Source organism: Pleurodeles waltl, chromosome 7, assembly GCF_031143425.1.
Source record: "Pleurodeles waltl isolate 20211129_DDA chromosome 7, aPleWal1.hap1.20221129, whole genome shotgun sequence".
In the NCBI taxonomy this organism is placed as follows: Eukaryota; Metazoa; Chordata; class Amphibia; order Caudata; family Salamandridae; genus Pleurodeles; species Pleurodeles waltl.
Genome location: NC_090446.1, coordinates 1319524332 through 1319551804, shown reverse-complemented (window position 1 = coordinate 1319551804; position 27473 = coordinate 1319524332). Strand labels below are relative to the sequence as shown.

General features: G+C 43.1%; 1 protein-coding gene across 2 annotated transcripts in view; it reads left to right on the top strand.

Annotated features, from left to right (window-relative positions):
• The first annotated feature begins 3074 nt into the window (after nt 1-3074).
• LOC138246243 (uncharacterized) overlaps nt 3075-27473 on the top strand; it is a 796965-nt gene continuing 772566 nt past the window's right edge. The window contains exon 1 of one of the 2 annotated variants that reach the window (XM_069200654.1): nt 3075-3134. In XM_069200654.1, coding sequence (XP_069056755.1) covers nt 3104-3134 — 31 coding nt within the window. In that variant the 5' untranslated portion in view covers nt 3075-3103. The remainder of the gene's footprint in view (nt 3135-27473) is intronic. The other variant, XM_069200655.1, reaches the window with a different exon arrangement.

Below are 27473 nucleotides of genomic sequence, written 5' to 3'. Positions count from 1 at the left end.
TAGCAGTCTGAGATTCAGCAGTTCTGAAGGTGATGCACCGGCTCAGGCCTTACAGCAATTCATTGGAGTTTATCCCCGCAGTAGAAATAATGCACCAGTTCCAATCCACACTACGGTGATATGCGCTAGTCCTGTCCATGACAACTGCGACGATCAGTTGATTCCAGCTGAAGCAGTACTTTATACCCACTTACAAGGGCCCATGGCTGGACTGGCACCACTTGGCAGGGCAAGACTCACAGTTGGCAGAGTCCAGGTGCTTTAGCAGGTGAATTGAAAGTCTTTTGTCTCCCTAACACTTCAGAAGAAAAGGAGGCAAGCCAGCAAACCCTTGGGATGGAGAGATGCAGGTCCAGTTCTTCTCGCTCACAGTGAGGAGGACAGCAAACGGCAGGTCAGTACAGCAGAGCAGGAGTCCAGCAGAGTAGCAGCTCAGTAGAGTGGCAGTCCCCATAGCAGCACACCAGTCCTTCTTCCTGCCAGGGTATCCACAGGTCCAGAAGTGTACTGAGTTGGTGGTGTCAGGGGTTCAATACTCATGCCCAGGTGTGCCTTTGAAGTGGGGAGAGACTTAAAAGAAAGGTCTTTGAAGTGCACAGAGAACCTCCGTTCCTGACCTGGCACCCAACTCACTACAGGGGGGATCTGCAGCCCTTTTTGTGGTAAAAGGACACTGTCTATTCAGATATGTCAGCTCCTCCCTCCAATCCTGCCCAGGATCGCCCATCAGGCTCTGGATGACCCATCAGTCACACCTAAGCTCCCTTTGTGTGTGGCTGTCTAGAGGGAATTGACAAGACCAACTGTCACCTCACACTAGATATGTATTGGAGACAGGCACCAAATGGCTAAAGTATGAAAATGCCAACTTTCTAAAAATTGCATTTTCAGAACTGCAATTTAAAGTCTGACTTCACCATAAGTTGTGATTTATGTCCAGAGACACCAAACTCGACAAACGTATCTCTTCCAGTTTGGAAATTGCACTTATAAGATGTAACAAAGTAATCTCAATGTTATCCTATGGAAGAGATAGGCCTTTCTGTAGTGAAAAAATGACTGTAGGAGTTATCACTACCAGGACATGTAAAAATTAAAAGCACATGTCCTGTTTTTTTAATACATTTCACTCTGCTCTCGGAGTTGTCCAGGGCTCACCTTAGGTGTGTCTTATATTTGTGAAAAGGGAAGGTTGGGCCTGGCAAAGGGGTTATTTTACTAGGTCAACATGGCAATGCAAAACTGAACACACAGACTCCGCAGTGGCAGGCCCGAGACATGGTTAGAGGGCTGCTCAAGTGGGTTGCACAATCAGTGCTGCAGGCCCAAAAGTAGTACTTAATATACAGGCATTGGGCAAATGTAGTGCACTTTACTAGGAACTTATAAGTAAATGTAATATGCCAATTGGGGTTAAGCCAAAGTTACCATGAGTTAGGGGAGAGAGCACAAGCACTTTAGCACTGGTTAGCAGTGGTAAAGTGCAGAGAGACCTAAAGCAAACAAAACCGAGGTCAGTAAAGTGGATGAGATATGCAAAATGTTGGGGGGAAAGACCTCCCTAAGGCTGCCAAGTCTTACAAGGATTAAAACAAGACATTTAAGGTGAATACATTTAGTAAAAAATAAGAAAATGGGGAAATGGTGAGTATCTGGACAAGGGATAGAAATAGTTAACTCCTTCCAATGTATAGAGGAAAGAATGCAAATTTTAATGATGCCTTGTTTTATTTGTAAGAAAAATGTCTATTAGATTTCATTAACTGGAGCTCGTAGTATACTTCAAACAAAGAAGTAATATAAATAATTATTTATTTTATCTTTGAGCATATCCAGGTAAGTACTGTTATTTTAGTTTACACATTGAAGGCCAAGAGTGCAACGCTTTTTATTTTTAATTATTTGGGTAACATTTATATGCAGATATTTTCAATTTGGTAATGACAGAATATATTTTTGTATGATATGCTATGTAACTGTAGGAATAATTCAAAAGTATTGCTAAACCCGACCAATGTGGAGTGAAATTGTGTTTACTACGATTTGTCCTTATTGATCAGCCTTATAAAATTGTATTTGCTTTAAATAACTGTATAAAAATATAATGCTACATACAAACTGTGTGCGAACATCAGGTTTCAACGCCATGCTTTGGTCACCAGTATTGTATTCCACAAGTGAAACTCCTCACTTGTCACAGCCACTTGACTTTATCCTATAAGGCACAGTAAGAAACTCTGAACTGAGTGACATCACTCCACATGTACACATGACCAACAACACAGTACAGTATCACACGTATTTCACTGCTCATGGAGGGGTGGTGTGGCTAGTTACAAGGGACAGTGGAGATCCACCCCAAACACAGACACAGCAGTGACAGCAGTGGCGGCTTGTGGGAGGGAAAAGGTGAGGGGCAGCGCAGGGTGGGGGAGAAATAAAATATTTTTTAAACATTTAAAAACGTACCTTAACGCCGCACCAAGCCAGGGTGCTCCCAGGAGGACTGGGAGACTGTGCATGCTCTCTCCAGCCCGGCAACACAGTGCTGGAGAGAGCACACTGTGCACGTGTGTTTGGCTGGCCTGAGACAGCCTGACAAACACCTTCGCGCTCTGAAGAGAGTGCACAGTGCACTCCTCTCATCCTCGTCACAGTCCGTGGCCCACCCCTTTTAATACAAAACGATAAGAAACATAATTTATTATCGTTTTATATTAAAAGGTTTCCAGCAGCTGCTGCTGGTGGGGGAGGGTGGGTGCTCCTCCGCCTTAGCGGATGAGCCGCCCTTGAGTGACAGGTTATGTGCTACATCCCCTTCTGACATATACGCTTTGGCCTTCGCATCTGCAGCCCAAAATACATACAGAATGCATATTTCTATGTTTCCTTCTGTCTTTTGCAAACTATTCTGTCGATCTTGTAAATGCAACTGTCACATGATGTGTCCGTGTTGCCACTAACCACACCGTGAACAGTGGCCCGAGGTTGAAAATTTCACTCTAAAGCTATCTGAGGAAGTGAATAAGTTCCTCTTGCGCGAAGACTATTTTTTAGACTCGATCACGAGCCCCACAGTAATGTTGTGCAGTAAACAGAGAACATGCAAAGGGCTGAGTGGAGGCGTTTTTTCGGTAAGTAGTACCTATTTTCACCCTTTTAATGAAAACATGCAGCACGAAAGTAACTAGAAATTTATATGCATTTGGCAGTGAGAAGAAGAAAACAGTCTTTATTATAAAGGACAACAATCCTTAGTAGTGGACATGGTGCAACTATGGGATGGTCCCTTTACTCCTAACTACATCCGTTTACTCGACTATTACATGTGTTTGGTGGGCATGTTATATTGAATCATTGGTGTTAATTGTTGCTCTTATAGAGAATTTAGAAGGTTGTCAAAACGCAATATAGATGGGAGATGGAATGGGTCTGTAGCAAGGAGGTCCGAGTTAGGACAGGTATTTGACGATATAATTGAGAAAGGTTAAATGAATCAGTATTTGTCTAGGGGTTCTCAACAGAAGGTGAGAAAAGAGAGAAAAATAAATAAAAAACTAAGGAAACTCAGAAGAGCCCTGTTCCACACTCCTGTCAGCATGTGCACAGCTGAAACTGGTGCATCTTAGAGAGGTGGTCCCACAGATATTTCTTATAGAACCCTGTGCACAAGTCCTCATAATGCTGGACTATAGAGGCAGCACGGGTCTGGAATAACTGTAGGAGAAGCGGTAGATTAGTCAACGGTGCTCACAGCACCACTAAAGGCGATGCTGCATGCCCCTTGCCCTGCAGGAAAAAATTAAAAGAGGGATTCAGAGGGAGAAGGCTTCAGTCATGCGCTCATTGATGAGACAGAGAGAAGCTGGAATTAAAGTTGCCATCTGGCACTAAGTCCACAGTACCTGCTACAGAGGTTATGACCTGGCACTAAGTCCACAGTACCTGCTAGGGAGTCAGTCTGCAACATAGGAGCCAGCGGGACGGTCACAAGGTGACTGCATATTATCAGAACACCTTGTTTATGGTGCTGGGCTTTCCTTCTAAAAAACATTATTTTCAGATATATTAGTCAAAATACTTTATTTGAAGTAAATCAAGATGGAAAACTCCAGAATGTGTTAATTGATGAGTGAACGCTCAATCCAGGAAGCAGGATGTCTCTTTGGAAATAAACTAACCATGGAGAAAATCTAGAATAATGTGGCCAATATGTAGTAACCACATGGCTGAACAAGTATAAATAGTCCAAGTTACGATATGGGCTGATGGAGGGCTGAAGGGGGATAGCAGATGGTGTGGCTCGAGTTAGCCCTACAGCAACCACCAGGGAAAAGGCTAATAGTGAAGCAATGCAAACTTAGAAACAGTTGTGTAAAACAAAAAAAATACGGTAAAGCCATGCACAGTCCATAGTTAATATGGAAAAACGGTTTTACGAGGTTCTACCCTTATTAGCCACCCAGTGCCATAGGCCATGTCTATGGTACATTTATCCTCTGAAATGAGAAACAGGACAGGATAACTCCCGTGAGAGTAATGACAGCTACCCACCGCCATCAAGCCTTATCTATACGTAGGTGATTTATTCTTCCCAGCTACCAACCGCATGCTTGTACCCAACATTCCGACATTCATTGGTTAGCACTACAAACGTTGTAAGCAAGAGGGCACCAACCGAGACATAGCATAGATGTGAGACATCTTATGCAGTTAAGGATAAGAAGAAGACCACAGTAATAGATAAAGAAGGCATGCAGCTATTGGAACCTTCTCCCAGGTTTATCAACCCCACGAATAAAATATTTAGAGGGCATAGTTACAAGTGGCTCCAAGCATTGCAGCAAAGTTGCTGCGCTGTTTTGCAGCAGCTGGAGAGAGCAGAACTTCAAAGAAATGGTGCTGTTCTGCTCTCTTTCTCTCTGTGCATGTGCACTTAGGACTGTCTATCATCATTGCAAGCAACCGTGCGGCATGGTGCGCTGTGGTCAGATAGCACGAAAACTATCTTTTGAAGCTATCTCCTTTTGTGTGGGTGCTGTAGATTCAAGTGTGTGTCCAAGCCAATTTGCCTTAGCTGTTGCTATAAATTGAATCAGCAAAATCAAAAGCGCTGGTTAAATCCACGAAGGCAATGTACAATGGACAGCCTTTAGCAATAGTATATTTGCTAATATTGAGACTGCTAAACACATGCAAAGAGGTAATAACAAGGAAAAATAAAGATACTCCACCTCCACACGCCAGCCTGAGGCAGGCACACAATGTGGCACGAACCCATGTCTATTTCTCTTTGTAAGTATGGATCAAAATCCACAGGTGGATGCACAGGGATGTCCACACACCACCCATGGAATGCTTACCTAAAACAAATAAATGCGCTGCATTTGTCAATTTGTCTTAGAGAGCCTCACAAATTGATGTTTACGTGGTTTTGTAAATACCAAAAGGGATTTTGCATAGAGGCTGCATCTAAAAAAAGTGATGCAACCCAATGCAAAATCTATATAAATCTGGGCTTTGGTATTAAACATCTGTGAAAGCTTTGAGACGTAGTAACTCAATGCCCATCAATATGCTGATATGTAGCATGTTAAATGGTCCAATGCAGCCATAACAGGCAGACCTGTGACACTACAATTTTCCTTTGCCTCCCAAATACCTACAAATGTAGCAGTTATGCTAGCCCTCTGTAAAACAGCTGAAAACAATTGACAGCCTTGAGCAACCATATATGTGCTAATATTAGGAATTCAGCACACATGCAAAGAGGAAATAATGACGAGGAATACAGATACTTTTTTTCATTACGCACAGCACCTTCTCCAAGCGATGTCACTAAATTTTTTGGCTAGGCCCCCCAAATATCTACAAAATAAGGCTTACGGTAGCACTCTCTAAAACAGCTGAAAAACATTTTTTCTTGAAGATATTGTAGAAATTAAAAGGTGGCATTTGGGAGCTGGAAGCTAAGGGAAGGCTAAAAATGAATCATTTTAGTAGTGGATAGGTAATATGTGTAAAGAGCATCTTTTGAGGAGTTGTATATGAGAGCAGTATAAAGACATGGTTTCACTACTTTTTGTAACACAAATCTCTGATTTAAGTGAACAACACATCCACTTGATTCCGGGGAAAAGCCACAAGTAAATATGTGAATGAAGAGTCTTGAAAGGTGATATTCCAAATTCCAAATTCCAAAAAGCGTTGTTAGCACTTTCAAAAAGGACGAACCGGCAATAAAGACTATCAGGAGGAGTTGAAGGCTGAGAGACATCAAAGTCAAACCATTTACAAATGCAAAGGTTAACATTTGTCCCATGGGTGGTGTTTGTCGAAACCCAACACAAAGAAATAAGGAAGCCATAAATCAACAGACATAGCTCTTTAGAAATGGCAGGTACTTCAAATGAACACTTTCATCACTGTGAGCAGTGAGTCCTACCACCCAGGAAATCCTCATTCAATTACTGTGTTACACACCAGGATTGCCTTACGCCTCTTAACATGCGTTATTATCATCCCTGCAAAAAATACACTACAAACGAGGAACTGAAAAGGGCATCAGATAGTATCTTTATCATATAGTACTCAAGCCTAAAGTTCCATCATTCAAACTATTACTCTGTGCACACTTTGAACTTTGTCAGAGAGGGAGAACAAGTAACAAGCCTAACCAAATTATGTAATAGATTGAGATAAAGAAAATTGGAGGTCTAATTGGCCCGTAGAACATTAAAAAGATCCCGATGCTGAGGCACAGGTAACCTGGTAGGACTTAATAAACCAGCAGCACCTCACAGGGAGAGTAGCTACAATATTGTGGCCGAAATCACAACCAGTATTGTATCCACAAAATAAGCCAACAATATATTGTGAAGGTAACAAGAGGTGGATTTAAGAAGCTTCCCATGTTACTTATCTAGTCAATACAATGGTAGCTGATATTACAGAAGCAGTATTTATGCAGGTCGTTATTCATGATCCTGATCATGTGACATACAAACCCTGTAAAGGAAATGACAGAACTGGATCTTGTATGGATCATGACATGAGGACATAGAAAAGGTAAAATTCATGGGTGGGCAAAACTCGCACAACGGTTTGAAAAAATAAATAGCCATGTGGGGAATGTCTAAGACAGTCTTTGACGCCTTTTGCAATAAGCCAATCGAACCCCAATCTCAAGACACTTCCTCACCTCCTCCATCAAAATAGGAATAACCCTAGAAATATTTTTTTGTACACTCATATAATACCGGTTGATATATTATGTAATCCTATCAATTCAATTCAGAATATTTTATTTGATTATAAACACAATCTAAAAAGTAAAAATACAATACATAAAACCTGTTCAAAACATTATAGAAATGCAGTTACAAACAATTGATTTTCTTTTTTTATAGAACCAACAGTAAAGCATACATCATAATTTGATAACATTTGTAAAAAAATATAATGCTGACCTACCTAGGTTCGCTGTATTCTTCTTAAGCACTGGGATTTAAAACAGTTTTAAATAAAAGGAATATCTACAAAAAACGTAAAGTATAATAATGACTATTCAGAGAATGTATCACAAGGACAAATACAAAGTGAATCCTTCTTATATTGGCCCAGAGGAAGAGAGATGAAACTTCAAATTGCAGCTACCCTAAAGCTCATCAAAAGGCCTTTCTCCCATGCTCCAAAATTCTTTAGGAGTTAAGGTTAAATATTTACGGATGTCTGGATTATAGCACAGGATTTTATGGTAGGTTATTGAGTTCATTATTCTTTTTAACAGTGCACGTCTTATCCATAAAGGAGTTCTTGATTCAGGCTTTATCTAACTTGCATAGAGTAGAAAGTTAGAAATATAAGGAATGCCTGGCCAAATCCATAACGGCAGCTTTAACATATGATAGACATGGTATTTTATATCTGTTGTCACATTTCAAACAATTAACAATAATACCATTTTGTTTTAACTCGGCATGTGGAGTATTCCATATCGAGGTGCATAGTAACAACTGTGCAAGATAAATAAGATTTGAGACATCAGACTGCCCTAGCTCCTCATGACAAATATAGTGCAGGGAGCTAAGAGGGAGGGAGACAAGACAATGGCAAATGTACATTTTTCTCTACTTGCAAACACCTAGTGTTAATATAGCCCTACATACCATCACCGTTAAAAATAATAGGCACACATTCCATCTTATAGATCGCCAAGAAAGGGGCTATAAAGGTTTACACCAAACAGTGGCAGAAAAGTTAAACACTGCACTGTTAGAAATGGGGTTTTTGGTTGGCAGTCAGGTTACCCTCTGTCCAAGCAAGAACCCTCACTCTAGTCAGGGTAAGTCACACACAATCCAAATGATCCTGTGCCCACCCTCTGGTAGCTTGGCACGAGCAGTCAGGCTTAACTTAGAAGGCAATGTGTAAAGTATTTGTGCAATAAATCATACAATAACACAATATAGCCCCACAAAAATACACCACACATTGTTTAGAAAAATATAGAATATTTATCTGGATATTTGTAGATCAACACAATCAAAGATGCAATAAGAATTTGTAGAAACATCACTGAAGGGTGATATAAAGTGTCTTAAGTATTTAAAAAGCAAACAAAGTCTCTTTCAAGCACAAAGTACCTGGTTTTGAGTGGAAAATCTCCGCAGAGGGCCGCAGAGGAGGAGATGCGTAGAAAAATGGTGTGGGCGTCGGTTTCGCCCCTTCACACACAAACTTGCGTGGTTATTTTTCACGTGGGGAAACATGCGTCGTTCTGCGGGAAGAAAAATGGTGTGTGCGTCGGTTTCGCCCCTTCACACACGGACTTGCATCGGTATTTTTCATTCGGAGAAGACGTGCGTAGTTTTCCGGCACGCGGGCCGACTCCTTCTGTCGGTCGCATGATTACCAGATGTCCCAGGGTCTGTGCGTGGAATCCTAGACTTGTTAACCGGCTGCGCGTTGTTCCGTGGAGCTGTGCGTGGAATTTTCTTCATCACGGCAGGCGTCTTGTCAATTTCCTCTCTGGAAGTCGGGCGGCGTTGTCCAGGAGAGCCGTGCGTCGAAGTTCCAGTCGCACCGTAGGTGTCGCGTCGAGCGGTGTCTTTCGGGATCAGCGTGCGGTGAATTTCTCACCGCAGAACAAGCTGTGCGTCAAAGTTTTTGTCGCACATGCCGTCCTGTTGAAAGAAAGAAGTCTTTTTGGTCCTGAGACTTCAGAAAACAGGACGCAAGCTCTATCCAAGCCCTTGGAGAGCACTTTTACAGCCAGACAAGAGTTCAGCAAGGCAGCAGGCCAACAGCAAGGCAGCAGTCCTTTGTAGAAAGCAGCCAGGTAAGTCATTTGAGCAGCCAGGCAGTTCTTCTTGGCAGGATGTAGGTTCTGGTTCAGGATTCTTCTCCAGCAAGTGTCTGAGGTGGTAGGGCAGAAGGCCCTATTTTATACCCAAATGTGCCTTTGAAGTGGGGGAGACTTCAAAGAGTGGCTTAGAAGTGCACCAGGTCCCCTTTCAGTTCAATCCTGCCTGACAGGGTCCCAGTAGGGGGTGTGGGAGTCCTTTGTGTCAAAGGAGGCTCTCCACCCTCCCAGCCCAGGAAGACCCATTCAAAATGCAGATGTATGCAAGTGAGGCTGAATACCCTGTGTTTGGGGTGTGTCTGAGTAAATGCACAAGGAGCTGTCAACTAAACCTAGCCAGACGTGGATTGTAAGGCACAGAAAGATTTAAGTGCAGAGAAATGCTCACTTTCTAAAAGTGGCATTTCTAAAATAGTAATATTAAATCCAACTTCACCAGTCAGCAGGATTTTGTATTACCATTCTGGCCATACTAAATATGACCTTCCTACTCCCTTCAGATCAGTAGCTGCCACCTCAACAATGTAGGAGGGCAGCCCCAATGTTAGCCTATGAAGGGAGCAGGCCTCACAGTAGTGTAAAAACGAATTTAGGAGTTTTACACTACCAGGACATGTAAACTACACAGGTACATGTCCTGCCTTTTACCTACACAGCACCCTGCTCTAGGGGTTACCTAGGGCACACATTAGAGGTGACTTATATGTGGAGAAAGGGGAGGTTTCGGCATGGCAAGTACTTTTAAATGCCAAGTCGAACTGGTAGTGAAACTGCACACACAGGCCTTGCAATGGCAGACCTGGAACAAGGTAAAGGGGCTACTTGAGGGGGTGGCACAACCAGTGCTGCAGGGCCACTAGTAGCATTTAATCTACAGGCCCTAGACACATACAGTGCACATTACTAGGGACTTATAAGTATATTAAATAGTACAATTGGGTATGTTCCAAAGTTACCATGTTTAAAGGGAGAGAGCATATGCACTTTAGCACTGGTTAGCAGTGGTAAAGTGCGCAGAGTCTAAAAGCCAGCAAAAACAGAGTCCAAAAAGTGGAGGGAGGCAGGCAAAAAGTTAGGGGTGACCACCCTAAGGCATGTCAAGTCTAACATGCACCTGTACACTGAATAAACCTTCGGTACCTGGCAATCAGGCAAGGGGGCTTGAGGTCCATAAGCTGACAGAATTGGACATTTACACTAAATACAGAACTGTACTTTTTCTCAAAATGTTACCTTCAAAATATAAAGTGTGAGACCTTGAGCACTGTTAAAAACCGCACTGCTAAACTGAACAGACTTTTGGCACCAAGCAGTGAGGCAAAGGGAGGCTATGAGTTGACAGAATTGAACATAAACACTAAATAGGGAAACTGCACTACTTTTTCCAAAATGTTACTGTTGGAAATAGTCCACTCTCCAGGGTCATGTCCAAACATTTTGCCTTTCTCTTTCTGCTTTTTGTTGGATTCGTTTTTGTTGGCCTTAGCACTTTGTGCACTTTACCACTGCTGTGTGACGGGAGCCTGCCTCCAATACACGTCTCAGGTGGGTGACAGCTGAGCTTTGTGCATACCCTTTAGACATCCACACACAAGGGGAGTTTGGGTGTGATTGATGGACCATGCACATCATGATGGGCCATCCTGGGCAGGATAGAAGAGAGAAGCTGGGCACAGCCTCACATTTACATCTGAATAGGCTGTGTCCTGTCCCTACATAAAGGACTGCTTAACACCCTGTAGTGAGTCTGGAGCCAGGACAGGAAGGGAGGACCTCAGTGCTCTTCATATCCCTTCTTTAAAGTCTCTTCCACATCAAAGGTACCCAACTCGAAGAGGGACTCTAAGGGCCAGATGACTGGTCTCCTGTTTCTGAAGTCTCAGGGACACAAAGGGACTCCCAACTCACCTCCAACAGCACCTGGACTCTGCCAACTGTGAGTTTTGCCCTGCCAAGTGGTACCAATCCAGTCCCGGCCCTTGGAATTGGGTATAAAGTGCAATCCACACATGGAAGCCGTTGCACCAGTCGGAACCGGTGCATCTCCATCACTGCCAAAGCATCGCTGCTGCTGCTGCAAGAATCAAATACATTGTATCGCAGATGATATGGCACATCGCCTCCATTTCTAAAGCATCTCTGACTTTGTGTGGGTCAAAGCCAAACCATCACCTCCTCTTCTTCTCGCATCTCCCTCAATGTCAATGGAAACAAGGTACTTTGCAGAGAGCTAAGGCTTGTCCCTTTATCTGACCCGTGCTCTATTGAGGTCAGCCTGAACTTTCAGATTTGAACTGGTGTAACATGACTAGATAGCCCCGGTTGGCGCTTTGTGCTTTTAATGTCTACATTTGAGTTTATTCTATAAAAAATCATAATTCCGTTCTACTGATTGGATGTTTGCCATTTGTTTTTGTTTTTTTATGAATTATGCTTTACTTGTCTAATCAGGTGTAATATCTTTTTGTTTGGTGATTTCACTGCTTTACTGTATGAAGTGTTGCACAAATACTTTACCCATTGCCTCATAGGTTAAGCCTAACTGCTTTGTGCCAAGCTACCACAGGTTAATTTAGGGTGTGTTTGTGACTTACCCAGACTAGCATAGGTTAGGGTGCATACCTCTACCAACAAGACTCCCAGTTTCCAACATTGTTGACTAGCGGTGAGGATAGGGCTTGTGTTTGTGCAGTGACTTGGTGTACACTACTATTCCACATCTAAAGACTAATATGCATTTTTAAATTCTTCCTTAATTTTCAATGGGCTTTTTTCCCCTTTTCTAAGTTGAATTGCCTTAACTTCCTTTTTGTGCCATGGATATGAATGTCTGTAACGTTGACCCCCTCAGCCGGCCTGAGCTGCTGAAACTCTGCAAACAAAAATGATTCAAAGACTACCATACTGGATCTCCAGTTCGCTTTAAGGGCTTTTGATGAAGTGCAGACAACCTCAGAGGGAGATGAGGTGAATAACAATGAGGAGGAGGGAGCACTATCAGACGAGGAGGAGAGGGAGGACCCAGATCAGGGTCCTGAGTTCCCAGGGGAGTCCAAATCTACCCCAACACATGATATGGAGACCCCTGATGCCCAGGAAGGAGCAGGAAGCAATGATCTGCAGGAGGCCTGTCATCACAGGAGCTGGAGGACAGAAAGTAGGAAAGCAAATTTAAACTGGAGATAACCAAACTAAGGATGGAGGAGAAAAAGTTGGCACATGAACTCAAACTTCAGGAGCTGGACACCAAGGCCAGACAGAAAGAGTAAAGCAGTAATGGTAGCAGCATGCCTGCAGTGTTCACTGGAGAAGGAAAGGTCCGCATACCTAAAGATTTGGTACCCAGCTATGTGATGGGGATGACATTGATAAGTGGTTTGGAAATGGCAAGTACATTAAATGAACACCTTCATCAGCGTGAGGGGTGAGTCCCACCACTCAGGAAATCTCTATTCAATTACTGTGTTATATACCAGGATTACCTTGTGTCTCCTAACATGCATTATTATCATCCCGAGGTTCCTGAGGAGTAGTGAGGGAGTAGCTTGTGGAGGTACATGCCCACAGTGGGGAGGGACACACGCCTAACACTAGAAGTAGAGGACCTGCAACAGAACACTCCCATGAAGGCCATATTTGTCTTTAAAGTTAGGTTGACCCATGAGAAATACAGGCAGAAAATCAGGGGCAGTCACAAACTTCCCACTCAGACCTGGGTGGGCTTCCTAGATTATGCCACTGGAGGGCTAGCTGAGGGGCGGCAAAGTAGAAGATTATACTGGGCTGTAAAACCTCATTTTGAGGGAGCACATGCTTGATATCTCCTTTGCCAAGCTGCTCCATAACCTGGTTCCTAGCAAGCTGACAGACCCCAGGAAGCTTGCCGAGGAGGTGGACATCCAGGTCAGCATCAGTGTGTCCAAAAAGGTACCTGGGAGTAACTCCGAGAAGAGTGGTTCAGGTTCCCCCCAAAAGAGTGAGGGGGAGGTCAAGGGAGACCCAATCAAGCCTCAGGTTAAGATGGAAGGAAAAAGTTCCCATATTCCTTCTTAGAAGAAGGAGGGAAATTCTGGTTGGCGGTGGCTCCAGGTGCACTATTTCCAACCTCATTCCTTTGATTGTTCCCAGCTAACACACAATCATGGGGACTTTGTCTGTCCAAAGAAACCACCTACTTATGGGACCTCTACAGGTGTAGTCAGTGTGGCTTTAGGGGCAAGTAGCCCCCTGGGGCAGGTCATACACCATACCATGATATCCCTTATTTGGGGGAGACTTAGAGGGTGAACTGGTGATCCCTGGGGTGGAAGTGAATGGTGTCCCAGTCACTGCAGTAAGGGACACCCAGGGCTAGCTGCATCATGACCGTGGAGAAGCTAGTTTCCCCAGAGCAGTACACTGACTTGGTGTGTAGGGTGACCTTGGCTCATGGGCAGGACTTTTTCTGCCCTATGACCCTAGCCCCTGCGTGGGGTGGTGGGGGTGACCCAGAGGGAGGTCACAGTTAGTCTCCAGATGTCCATAGACTGCATTCTGGGGATTGAGTTGCCCCCGATGGCAAAAGAACTGAGAGGGGTAGCCCTCACAGTTCAGTTTTCTGGGGGTACCACTCCTGAATGGAGGGTACATGAGCCCAGATGGAGGAGCAGGATGAGGGAAGACTCACCCATCCCCCAATCATCCTAGGGTACAGATCCTGGGTTGATTTGTCAGTATCAGGATACCATCCTAGAACTGGTGGGAGATAGAGTGGATAAAGGGTAAAAGACACCTGGGGCTACTGCTGCCCATTCCGAGAAACCACAGAGTTCTGAGACCCATGGATGGCCTGTGGCATGGCTCTTGACACTGACAGCTGCCAGTGGCCTCTGTTGGTTGTTGTCCTTAACTACATAGTTTTACTTGGGTTGGGGACAGAAGTCTGACCCAAGGGGGGAATATGCCACATCACTCTGCTGGCCATGGTGGTACTGTCTGTCTACTGGAAAGAATCAGTGAGCAAATTAAGGTTAGGTGCTGCACAGATGGAGTCCACAGGTGAGGAGAAGGATTCCCCAGGGTTCAGTCCGGTGGCTCAGTAAAGCATGGCTAGAGGGATCCAACTGAGTTCAGAGATGCATTGAACTAACAAATGCCCCTACAGTAGTAGACCATTGTCCAAGTTCTATTGTCTAAGCAGGGATGTCCATCAAGGTATTTATTAGTCTACCCTGGCTTTATGCTGGAAGGGGGTCATGTTGGAAATGGCCCTCTCTGCAGAGTCACCCCCATTTTTTTCCCTTTTTTCCTCCACTTCTTGCTGGATTTGTTTTTGTACTTTACCACTTCTAACCAGTGATAAAATGCTTCTGCTCTTTCCGTAAAAAAATGGTTTGATTTGCATATACTCAGTCGGCATTTTTGATTTAATTTTATGTCCTCAGTAAACTGAACACATTTTCCCACGGTCTGTAAATTACATTTTCAAAGCATCTTTAATTTTGCGCAGCTCTAAGCAGAACCACTGCCTCCTTTTCTTCTTGCATTTACCTCGATGTCAATGGAAACAAGGTACTTTGGAGCAGGCTAAGGCTTCTCCCTTTATCTGTCCCGTGCCCTATTGCGGTCAGCCAGAACTTTTCAGACATGACCTGGTTTAGCGCAGCCAGATAGCCCTGGTTGGCGCTTTATGCTTTTAAGCACTACATTTCAGTTTGGTCTTTAAAAATTCATTATTTCGGTTCTACTTATTAGATTTCTGCTGTTTTGGTCATGTTTTGTTCATAAAATTAAGCTATATTTTCTCTAATTAGGTGTGGTGTCTTTTTGTATGGCGTTTTCACCATTTTACTGTATGACGTATTGCATAAATACTTTACACATTGCTTCTTAAGCTAAACCTGACTGCTATGTGCCAAGCTAACATAGGGTGAGCACAGATTAATTTAGGGTGTATTTGTGACTTACCCTGAGTAGGACTGTGGTTCCTGCTCGGACAGGGTCATAACTCTACTAACCAGAAACCTAGTATGAGACCTTGAGCAACTGGAGCCATAGGACATTATATGTGATTTTGAAAGATGTGCCTCAAGATAGAGGTTTCCCACAGAAAGACACAAAAGGATCAACTGGGGTTTTCAATCTATTGGGCATGCGAAATAATAAAACTGTATCTTCTGCATATAAAAGTGCAAGTATTGGTCTAGAACCAACTATGAGCATGTCTTAACTAGTCTTAACCAGAAAATAATTCATATTAGTAATGTATAAAATAAAATTAGCACCAGGACACAACCCTACTTAAAACCCATGTTCCATGTTTAAAGAATGTGAGCACTTTACTCCTGAACTTGTCTCGGGCAGATAGGTCAGAGGAAAGGACAGATAAAAAATGAACTAAGGGTGTGTTTAATCCAATTTACTTCAGCGGTTGTCATAATGTGGAGTTAAAAAAATCAAAAGCTCTGGAAAAATCCATGAAGGCCAGCTACAAGGGAAAGCCTTTAGTAATGGTATAGATGCTAATAAGAAGATGCAAATGCAGGCATTGCTCCATTGTGCAAAGCTCCTCACTGAAAATATATAATGTTTCACAGAGTATATTGCCGCATGTGGCCCAAAAAAAAAAAAAATCTTCTGTGAATGACTCTACCAATTACTTTGCCCACAGAGCCCAGTAAAGATATAGGCCTGGACAGCGATGGACCAGCCAAATGCCGTTTTTCAAACACAGGAACTATAATACATGTAAACCCCAAACTGGTGATTGTAGATTATTAAGCGCTATTTATAGTCACAGTAAGGAAGCCTGAAGGTTTATATTTGCACTATAAAGATCCATACCGTCTTGTCCTGGAGCTGTACCTGATGTGCTATTCCTTAGTGCTAAAGTAACCTCATCGAGGCAAAAGAGGAAATAGAGTTAAGACTTGTCCGAGCACCAGACATCACAAGTTCCATTTTGGAGCAAGAATTAGTTTCTGCATGATAACATTTATAAAAGTGTCACAGTCGTGATGTGGTTCTTTTGACAGGCCATAAACCCGTTTTGCTCGTTTACTAAGTTAACCCTGTGTCAAAATGCTTTACAATCTTTTAACTTACTTGCCACCATTATTCCTTTTAAGTTCAGATTTTGTTTTAGCCCATCTTAAGAGCGAATTTTAAGACGGGCCACTTCCTCCTAATTCCTTGGTTTACTGGTCAGTGAGGTTCGGAGGCGTCTGTTGACAACTGAACAAGCATTATCAAACCATCTTGGAGACTTAGGATCTAGGCAACATATTCGTTTTATAAGTAAACTGCTTATTGCAGTACCCAGTTTGGAAAAAAGCATTTAAAACCTCGTGACCTTAGGTGAGAAACAAACTGAAAAAATAATTTGAGTGGACTATTAATACGTTTGCAAGAAAAAACCTTGTATCAGAGAGTTTCCAGGCTAAACTTAAACCCATTACCCTTATCATGATAATGGTGATTCTCTTTCGGAGAGAGACACACATGGGCAATTGGTAATGCCAAAACAGCTCTTAAAGGATTGTGTAATCATCCTCTCAGAGTAAATAATAATTGTCAGAAAGTAAAGTGCTAGTGTAAAACCTGCCACTGAAATAGCCACACAAATCAAGGCACTGGTCTTAGGGCAAAACTCAATTAAGCTGCATAACTCGTCAAGCAAACCAAACAAATATTTAAAGTTGTAATTATCTGATTGGGCAAAACATCACTATAAAAATGAATTAAATAATCAAAAATCTGAAGTAAACTTAACAACTATTGCAATGCAATAGGGTCTCGCATTTCATCGGATTAGAGCTATTAGCAGTTGTAAACTCCCAAACGGATTTTCCTAGCCACATTAAATGGAAAAAAACTGTGCGATCGCGCTGCTACAGTTCATTCGTAGTGAAACCTATTGGCAAAAGTGCAATTAACTATGTAACAGGGTCGATGTCATGGAAAGCGCTCGACTTCTGACAAGCGAGATCGCGCTGTGAAAAAAAGGTAAAAAGTAGTCCACAAACCTGACGGGAAACAGCGAGCCTCGATGTTTTCAGAACTTGGTCACTGTGCTCGAGGAGGGCTAACCACCGGAAAAGGCATGACGTATGCGTGCCTTCCACTAATGAAAACAAGCAGATTTTGAAAGGCAAGCCCACGAACCAATGAAGGACAGTGACGTAACATGGACGGGGCTCCTAAAGCGTCTCGCAAGCGAAACACATGCGACGCAGGCTCAAACCTTAAAATCGCTTGAATGCCATTATGATTGACATCAATAGGGGTAATGAGTAAATTTTATGCTAGTTCAAACCATATAGAAGATTCCTCTTAGACCTTCCAGAGTTAGAAGGTATCATAGGCTTCTCGTAGCAGGGGTATCCATTGCTCGTTATCTCAATAGTACACAATGTAGCTTGAAAAAGGAATACATCAAAACAATTAACAAACTCAAGCCAGTTACTCAAATTAATTTTTGATTTGATACCTGCAATATTCCGATTAGCCAATTTTAGGTTAGTGAAAACACTAGTCAAAGAAAAATGTGCCAACCGAGTACAAGAGTTGGCTAAACAGTCATTGGTAAGGTCATTACTACTGCTCTCCCTTGTCACTGCCAGCTCATAATAGTTGAAGGCAATATCACAGCTGCTCCCATATGGTATCAGTAAGGACACAAGGTGTCTATCTATTTGTTCCAGATCTGCTAATGGCTGGAATCTGTTGCCCAAAGTTACATTATAACCAGTAATTAGGGGCATATAGGCATGGCCAGAAGCATTAATAGATGGATTAAGCAAAGCTGAGGATGATAAAAATAGTCTAAGGGTATGATCTGTATTGAGCTTTGCCCAATGAATCACTTCACATTGTAACACCATAAATTCCTGGCAAATATTGCATTTTTGAAGTTGATCACTACCCAATCACCAGATATGGATTTAAGGGAGTAAAAAATCCACTCAACTCTTCTAACAAAAACTGATCAAAAGTCAAAACACTACAATTGCAATGTCTTGATAACCAGTGCATCAATTTGCTTTTAAGTTGCCATGCCGCAGTTGTCACGCTAAGGCTCGTACACAAGTTGGGCACTGGCTTATGATGTGCCAGAGTATTAATAACTAACAACGGAGATTGCAAACACCTTTGATACATCACACGCTGTTGCAAAAGGGTGCTAGAATGGGTGTTGTTGGAGTTCTTTTCAGAACCAGTGAGATCTGAAAGAATCCCCACGCAAAAGATAAATTTGATGGTGGTTATTTGTGAGTGCTGGACAGAGCACAGTACAATGGGCAGGTTAATGGCAACAAATTCTTGGGCAGAAGAGATTCGGGCTAAATTGGGCTCCAAGTTTGCTCTAGCCATGATTCTTACACATTTTCAATTATAGTTCCCAGTTAACATAGAAATTAGTAGCAATAGTCTGCAGTGAGGGAAATTCAGAAACCATTTCCAAAGATGTATTAACAGCTTACCATAGTTTTCTCATTGTATGTGCAGCTTCCGCTTTATACTTAGCCACTGGTTCACTTTGAATGGGGGAGCTATTATCAGTGGTGTTAATGTGCAAAGGGATGTCCAAATCAGAAAAGTCTTGAACTTGCCTACCAACATGCTGACTATCCCGAGGTAGCCTGTCAGTGCTTTCCACATTGGCAATGCCATCAATAGAAAGTCGATGTTGCACAGGCTCAAACTCCTCTGATGGAGCACCCATAGCACACTCCAGATAACAATCATTAGTAGTCCCTTTAGGTAAGGATAAAGTAGTAAAGATGTTGCATGTAATTTTACATTCGCCCATCCTGAAAAAGTTCTTTAAAGAGGGCTGTCCCAGTCCAGCCGCTGAAGGATGCAGACAGGTCCAGTCTGGACCGGTTTCTGCCATGTCTGTCTTCTCCTAGGCACGGCCCAGGTGTGTCCCGTACAGTAGGTCTGATTAGCCTGCAATAAGCGCTGAAACCCCTTCTCTTCCACTGGAAAAGCATGATGGAATCGAGGCTCTGTGGCGCTTGCCTCAACAAGTCACTGGTGTTCACCACGACAGGCGTGCTTAAGAGGTTATAGGCGCTGAAACCCCTTCTCCACCCAAGGGGCAAGAATGGTTCTGGGCTCTGAGGTCCTCTCCCCAGTAACAGTCTCTCTGGTGGCGCACGCAGCAGGTCTGTTTAGAGCACTATAACCTCTAATACTCCTATTCCTCCACCTGAGGGGCAAGATGGATTCTGGGCTCTGTGGTTCTGGCCCTAGAGCAGAGGTCTTCAAACTTTTTGATGCCGGGACCCCCCTCAAAAGTTTTTTAGGCATAAGGACCCATTCCTTACAAAAATTTCTAGAACTTGGTACTCCTCATCATCGACAATCATAAACATCCCCAATTCCCACTGCAAATCATTTTTACGGTGAGGAAATAATATGAAACAGTGTTTAGCAAACCAAAGGTCAGTGAGTGTGGGGGCGTTGTCAAGGGTGTCGCTAAAAACAAAGGTCCTCATTTATGAGGAATTGGAGTGGGGCAGCGCCGCAAGTCTTCTGGCTACAATGCCCTACGCCAATATAAAAGGGCAGGAATGCACAGTATTTATGAAATACAGTGCATTCATGCACTTTCCCCCTGCGCTGGCGCACAAATTGCTGCCTAGCGCCAATGTAGGCAGGATTGTTTTTGTGGAGGAAGGGGCACCTTCCTGAACAAAAACAATCCTGAAAGGTATTTTCCTTGTTCCATGTGTGCAGCAGAGTGCGACACACATGGAAAGCCTGCGTAAGGTTTGCTCCAGTTTGTGATTTTGTAAATCTGGGCAGCGTCAAAATCCAAGGGTGTTGTGTGGGAACACCCATTGCAACACCCATGGAACGCCTCCTTGACACAGAGTAAGGCAACGCAGTGGCTTGCGCTGCTTTGACGTACTGCATATGTATGAGGCCTTGCAAAGCCACGTAGGGTGGCTGTGCGTCACCTCATAGGTATGAATGAGAGGCTTGTGCTGCCGGAGAATTAATAAAAGTGATGCTCTGGTGGTGCAAGCCCATCAGATATGCCCCAAAATATTCTGTACATTTCTTTCAAGTCTTTCACTGTCAGGTAGCTACATATAAAATATCAGGCAGCTTAAAGGAAAAATAAATACAAGAAAGTGGTTACTCATTGGGAAATGCACTGTAGTGCATTATGAAACCTCTATTAGTTAATGCACTGCAGAGGTCTGTGTGTAACCAGACAGTCACAGAATTCAATCTTGGTTGGTGCAGTGGAGAATAGTGACTTGTGTATTTTCAATGCCACAAGGTCACAGCTGTGACAGAAAGCACTGTGAAGATGTAAGTCATTATTTCATATTTGTATTACACAAGTGCACAAAAAGGTTAAAGATAAAATTTCCAAAATGTAGATTTAAGTAATACCATACCATATGCAATAATTTTTTTATAGCTGTCCCTTCAACACCTCCTCAGGGGTAGTAAGCACTACAGGGCAGATTTATGATAAGTGGTGCTCCACTTAGTGCAACTCCACTTTTCTTGTGCCCCCCCAAACTCCACAGCGTAGCGGCATATTTAAAATACGGATCACCATGGTGGTAGTTAGGGTGACTAGCGTCATCATTTTTTATGCTAGTCTGGCGCTTTGCAGGATTAACGTAAAAAATTATGCCGCTAATCCTGCAAAGCACCCAGAGGCCATTGTAATCAATGGAAGCCGCTTTTTAACGCCTGTACTTAGCAGGCGTTAAATGCCGATAAAAGTGGCGCAAAGGAATCTCATAGATTCTTTTACGCCATTTTTACGGCCCCTCCTAGCGCCGGAATGCCCCCCTTGCATACATTATGCCAGGCGCAGGCATAATTAGGCACAAGGGGTTACAAAGTGGCGCAATACAAGCATTGTGCCATTTTGTAAATATGACGCAGCTTTTTTTCCCTTTCAATGCCACATTAGCATAAAAAAATGACGCTAATGTGGCATTGGAACGGTGCAAGGCCAGCATAAATCTGGCTCTATGTATATACAATCACAATTGAAGGCACACACTTCACTGCCCAGTTGTTAACTCTTCGCACTACCACTCAAAGAGAACAAATATTTCTCATTGCATAGCTTTGACTGATTCGATCAATTAAAGCCAGAACCCGCTCCAAAGCATCTTTTACATTTGTTTATTTTACCATTTACATTTGCAGATCAACTCCTAACTCACATTTACATTTCATTCAGGAAGCAGGCTCAATGGCTTCTTTAGCTGTCTGTGCAGCTTCCTTTCACAGCACAGGAGACTCAATCAATGAAAGTTAACGATAGGCTGGGGAGGGCTCTTTGGCCCCCCTGGGGTCGCGACCCACAGATTGAAGCCCTCTGAGAGACAGTCTCTCTGGAGTCCCACACAGCAGATCTATTCGCGCTATAAGCGCTGAAACTCTTCCTCTTCAACATGAGAGGCAAGATGGATTCTAGGCTCTGTGGTTCCGGCCCCAGCAACAGCTTACTCTACTGTAATCATATCAATTTCCATTCTTCACAATTTGTAAATAAGCTGCTATTTCTTTCAACTTCATGTACTTCGGTGTTCGCCTGGGCGCAGGACGGTAGTGCCCCACGCAATGGGTCTGGTTAGAATGATATAAGCACTGAAACTCTTCCTCCCCTCACGTGAGAAGCAAGAAGGATTCTGGTCTCAGTGGTCTTCTCTCAGCGACAGCCAGTTTGGCGTCCCACAAAGCGTATCTGCTTAGTACTATAAGCACTGAAACCCCTCCTCCTCCACTGGACGGGCAAGATGAATTCTTAGCTTTAGTTCTGGAGTCTGCGACAGTCACTCTGGCGTTATCCTCTCAATTTCCATTCTTCACAATTTACAAATAAGCTGCTATGTCTTTCTACTTCATGCATTCTTATTTTGAAGTTTGTCAATTATTTTATATTTCTGTGCATCAATGGTTTGATAGTTAAGGTGTGTTTGAAATAGATCTAAAAACTTGAACTAAGATGTTTCTACATCTTGTGTGCTGGTTGCATGAAAGACTGTTCATGCTGATGGCACAAACAACATCAGAATTTACAGTAGAAATGTATTTGCACAGGAAGGTATTTGTGTTGGGAAGGGAGAATAATGCAAAAGATTATGGAGTATTGTTATATTATTGGGCATGCAAAGCTTAGAACCTTCTTTTTAGGTTTCTCCTGAACAACGATTGTAAACACTATTTTGTTCAACATAGCTTAAAAGGGATTTCAATTCTTATTTGTCCGTGTGCTTGTCACTTTACTTTTCCTTTGTTTTGATTGGTTGCTGCGTTTTTTTGAGGTATGCTTTTCTTATCCAAATCCCGAGGCCAAATACTCATTCTCATCTGCTTTTGGCTGGAACTTCTTTCACTGGGTTAAGGCTGGGATTCCATTCTTTCCCTGGCTGAACGCATTGAAATTGTGCTTTCGATTACGTGTTGAAAGGAAGAAATCTTTTCATGGGAGCACGCACGGATACTTCATTCTGGTTGCAAACATTGAAACTGTGCTTTCGACCATCTGTCGGAAGGAAGAATTATTTTCCTGGTAGCACGTATGGATATTTCGCTATTCAGTGAATCACCTATTTTGGGTTTATTTACTTTCCTTGGCTGCGCGCACTGAAACCGTGCTTTACAGTGCTTTGGCTGATGTATTGGAACGAAGAATTCTTTACATGGAAGCATTTGATACGTTTGGTCAAGGCGCTGCACTTTGAAGCCTCCAGCGCAACGAGCAAACAGTAACAAAATATATATATACTAAACATAAACACTTGCTGAGTGCTGCAACCGAGGACAGGTGAAAATTGGGGTTCTCTCTCCAAGCTACTTTGGCAATGAAGCAGCTGTCTTCTAATGCGCATTACACAGTGGGCGTGGGCACATTCCTTAAGGAAGATTCACTTCCTCTGAGTTATTTGGAAAAGCGTGAACTCGTGTTAGAAATGGGGTCCTTGGTTGGTAGTCAGGTTACCCCCTGCCCAAGCAATGACCCTCACTCTAATCAGGGTAAGTCACACACAATCCAAATTATCCTGGGCCCACCCTCTGGTAGATTGGCATTGAGCAGTCAGGCTTAACTTAGAAGGCAATGTGTAAAGTATTTGTGCAATAAATCATACAATAACACAATATAGCACCACAAAAATACACCACACAGTGTTTAGAAAAATATATAATATCTATCTGGATATGTGCAGGTCAAAAGGATCAAAGATGCAATAAGTAAATGTAGAGATATCACTGAAAAGTGATATAAAGGGTCTTAAGTCTTTTAAAAGCAAACAAAGTCTCTTTTTAGCTCAAAGTACCTGGTTCGCCTGAACAACCTACGCAATGGGCCGCAGAGGAGGAGAAGCGTGGAAACAAAGGGGGTGTGCGTCTATTTCTCGGGCTGCACACGGTGATGCATCGTTTAGTTTCCACGCAGGGACGGCTGTGTGTTGATTTCCAGCACTCGGTCGTGGATCCTCTTTGGGTTGCAGGTTTTCAGACGCCCGGGGTCTGTGCGTGGAATCTTGGGCTTGTGGAATGGAGTCACAAGCGCTACGTCGTTCCAGTGGGCGTTGCGTGGAAATTTCTTCCGCACGTCAGGCACTGCATCGATTTCCCCTCTGGAAGTTGGGCCGCACCGTCCCAGGTCGGCTGTGCGGCGATCCGTTGGGCTGTGCGTCGAAGTTCCGGTTGCAACGCAGGCGCCGCATCGATCTTCTCGTTGCAAAGTCGGGCTGTGTCGTTCCGGTTCGGCATGCGGTGAATTTCTCACCGCGGGGCAGGCTGTGCGTTGTTTTTAGCAAGCTGTGCATCGATTTTTTGCCGCACAAGGAGTCCAGTTGCAAGAGAGAAGTCTTTTTGGTCCTGAGACTTCAGGGACAGGAGGCAAGCTCTATCCAAGCCATTGGAGGGCACTTCTTCACCACAGCCAGGGAGCAGCAAGGCAGCAAGCAGCAGGGCAACAGCAAGGCAGCAGTCCTTCACAGAAAGCAGTCAGGAGTCCTTTGGGCAGCCAGGCAGTTCTTCTTGGCAGGATGCAGGTTCTGGTTACAAGTTTCTTCTCCAGGAAGTGTCTGAGTTGGAAGGGGCAGAGGCCCTGTTTATATACCCAAATGTGCCTTTGAAGTGGGGTGTGGCAGTCCTTTGTGAGAGAGCAGGCCCTCCACCCTCCCAGTCCAGGAAGACCCATTCAAAATGCAGATGTATGCAAGAGAGGCTGAGTATCCTGTGTTTGGGGTGTGTCTGAGTGAATGCACAAGGAGCTGTCAACTAAACCCAGCCAGACGTGGATTGTAAGGCGCAGAAAGATTTAAGTGCAGAGAAATGCTCACTTTCTAAAAGTGACACTTCTAAAATAGTAATATTAAATCCAACTTCACCAGTCAGCAGGATTTTATATCACCATTCTGGCCATACTAAATATGACCTTCCTACTCCTTTCAGATCAGCAGCTACCACTCAAACAATATATGAGGACAGCCCCAATGTTAGCCTATGAAGGGAGCAGGCCTCACAGCAGTGTAAAAACGGATTTGGGAGTTTGTACTCTACCAGGACATGTAAACTAAATAGGTACATGTCCTGTCTTTTGCCTACATAGCACCCTGCCCTATGGGTTACCTAGGGCATACCTTAGGGGTGTCTTATATATAGAAAAAGGGGAGTTTTAGGCTTGGTAAGTACTTTTAAATGCCAAGTCAAATTGGCAGTGAAACTGCACACACAGGCAATGGCAGGCCTGAGACAAGGTTAAGGGGCTACTTAAGTGGGTGGCACAACCAGTGCTGCAGGCCCACTAGTAGCATTTAAACTACAGGCCCTGGGCACATATAGTTCACAGTACTAGGGACTTATAAGTAAATTAAATAGTCCAATTGGGTATGATCCAATGTTACCATGTTTAAAGTGAGAGAGCATATGCACTTTAGCACTGGTTAGCAGTGGTAAAGTGTGTCTAAAAACCAGCAAAAACAGTGTCCAAAAAGTGGAGGGAGGTAGGCAAAAAGTTAGGGGTGACCACCCTAAGGATGTCAGGTCTTACAACTTGCATGTCCTGTTTCTAAATAAGGATGGAGGAGACTATGCATAAACTAGGTCAAAGCACTATGGCCACTAGCTGGTCCATTTCCCTTTGTTATTTATATTATTCACATATTCATCCATGCACCTACACACTCGCCTGACATTTACCTAGTTAAACAGGATGACTTTAGAAGCCATCCCAGAGTCATTGGATGATCATCCAACTACTGTAGAAGTCATTTTCACATCATGAGAGATCATCAAGCTGTTAAAGTCATCACCAGCGTTTAGAAAGCTGTGCCTGATGATTCAAGGATGATTTGAAAATGATTATCCAATTACTTCCCAAGCTGACATTGTTTGTGATGATTTTGGGATGAGTTGAAGATGATTGTCCAGAGACCTCACAGGGTAAAATTATCCCTGATGACTTGAGGATGAGCTGAAAATGAATCTTTGAAGACTTCAACTGGTGAGGTTGTTTCTGATGACTTGAGGATGCTTTGGAACAAATAATTGATTACTTGACAGGCCTCACCATTTTGTATACACTGAACTGGCTCCTGACGATTTGAGAAGGATTATTTCCCGAGCATGTCCTCAATTTTGGTTTAATTTTTGATAGCTAAAATGCATGCACCTGTTGAAGGTGTCATGGCTGCTATAAAAAATATTCTAACATTTAGAAACAGGAAAAAAAGAAACATCTGGGGTATTTATGTCTCTTACTGCTCCACAGAAGCAGAGGCACATTTAGGTGGAAGGTAGCTAAAATAAAATGATTTTTGGCTTTAAAAAAAATCAGGAGACTCCCACTGGAATTAGTCTTTTTGCCATGTGTTCTGTTGTATTACGATATTTTGGGTACTAATAGCAGTAAGGTTAACCAATACCAAGCAGGACACCCCATTCCAAATCAGGTGAGAAATGTAAGTGTGCTGAAGATGCTTTTAAAAAGCACTCATTAGGTTGAACCACCCGCTGCAGAGATCAGAGTGAACCCTGCAGGTCACATGTACAATGGGAATGTCATATCACGCCACACAGGGACGCTTGTGGCTCCCGGTGCAGCAATCTTTTGAGGTGCCCCCACACCATGACCACCTCCTCGGATTCCCTCACTACCACTCTGCAAAAGTGCCCCTCAACTCTCCGTAGCTCCTCTCAAATACATTTAATTTGCTTTAGAGCGCTGTTAAAGGCTGGCTTTACTAATCCACTCATCTCCACATAAAATGTAGTTATGCTCTTTGCTTTATGGTGAGCCAAAACTGCCACTGGACAAAATGATGATCTGTCTCTCTAGCAAGAACATTAATCACAAGAGTTATCTTGACATTTTAATTGCTTCCTGAAGGCTGGACACACGGTTTTTCAGCAGGTGCGTTTAAATCCCAAGTTTCATAAGTTATTAATAAACACAACGCCCCCTAAGATCAGCACCCCTCCATCCAGGTCAGAACCCAGTGCGGCTGCACTGGTCGCACTGCCCTAAAGCTGGTCCCGACTCCATATTAGGAAGGTTCTTTGATTTCCTTTCAAAACCAGTGTAACTTTAATTGCTTGAAGCAACTATTAACAGTCCCAAAACACTATAATTGCACAGAACTTGTTTTATGGTTTGTTTCTAATATCCAGAGATAATAGTTGTTTTGCTTAAATGCATTCTAATTTGCTTCTATTGCAGCACACGCCATAATTTATCATTCTTTTTTTGTTTATAATGTACTTTGGTCCTGTAACTTTTGAATACATAAACATAGCTTCCAAGCATTCCAATTCCAGGCGTGACATATTAGGCCAGGTTTTTTCTTAGAATTCTGGGACTTGTAGTCGTTTTTAACCCAGTATTAAACCAGGACTACAAGTCCCAGAATGCTAAGAAAAAAAAGCAGGACTGCGCTAAATAAAGATACATGGACCTGGGAAACTTTTTTTGTTTTTGTAGTATTTATACAGCTGAAACTCGACCCCAAGGGATTTAAGCGTTTAATGTACGAGCACCGATTGCATTACACAATGACACATTTTTTTTTTAGCTATGGGGAAATTAACTTGGCAGATGTGTATAGAACATGTGCATTTGTTTCCCCGTAAACGT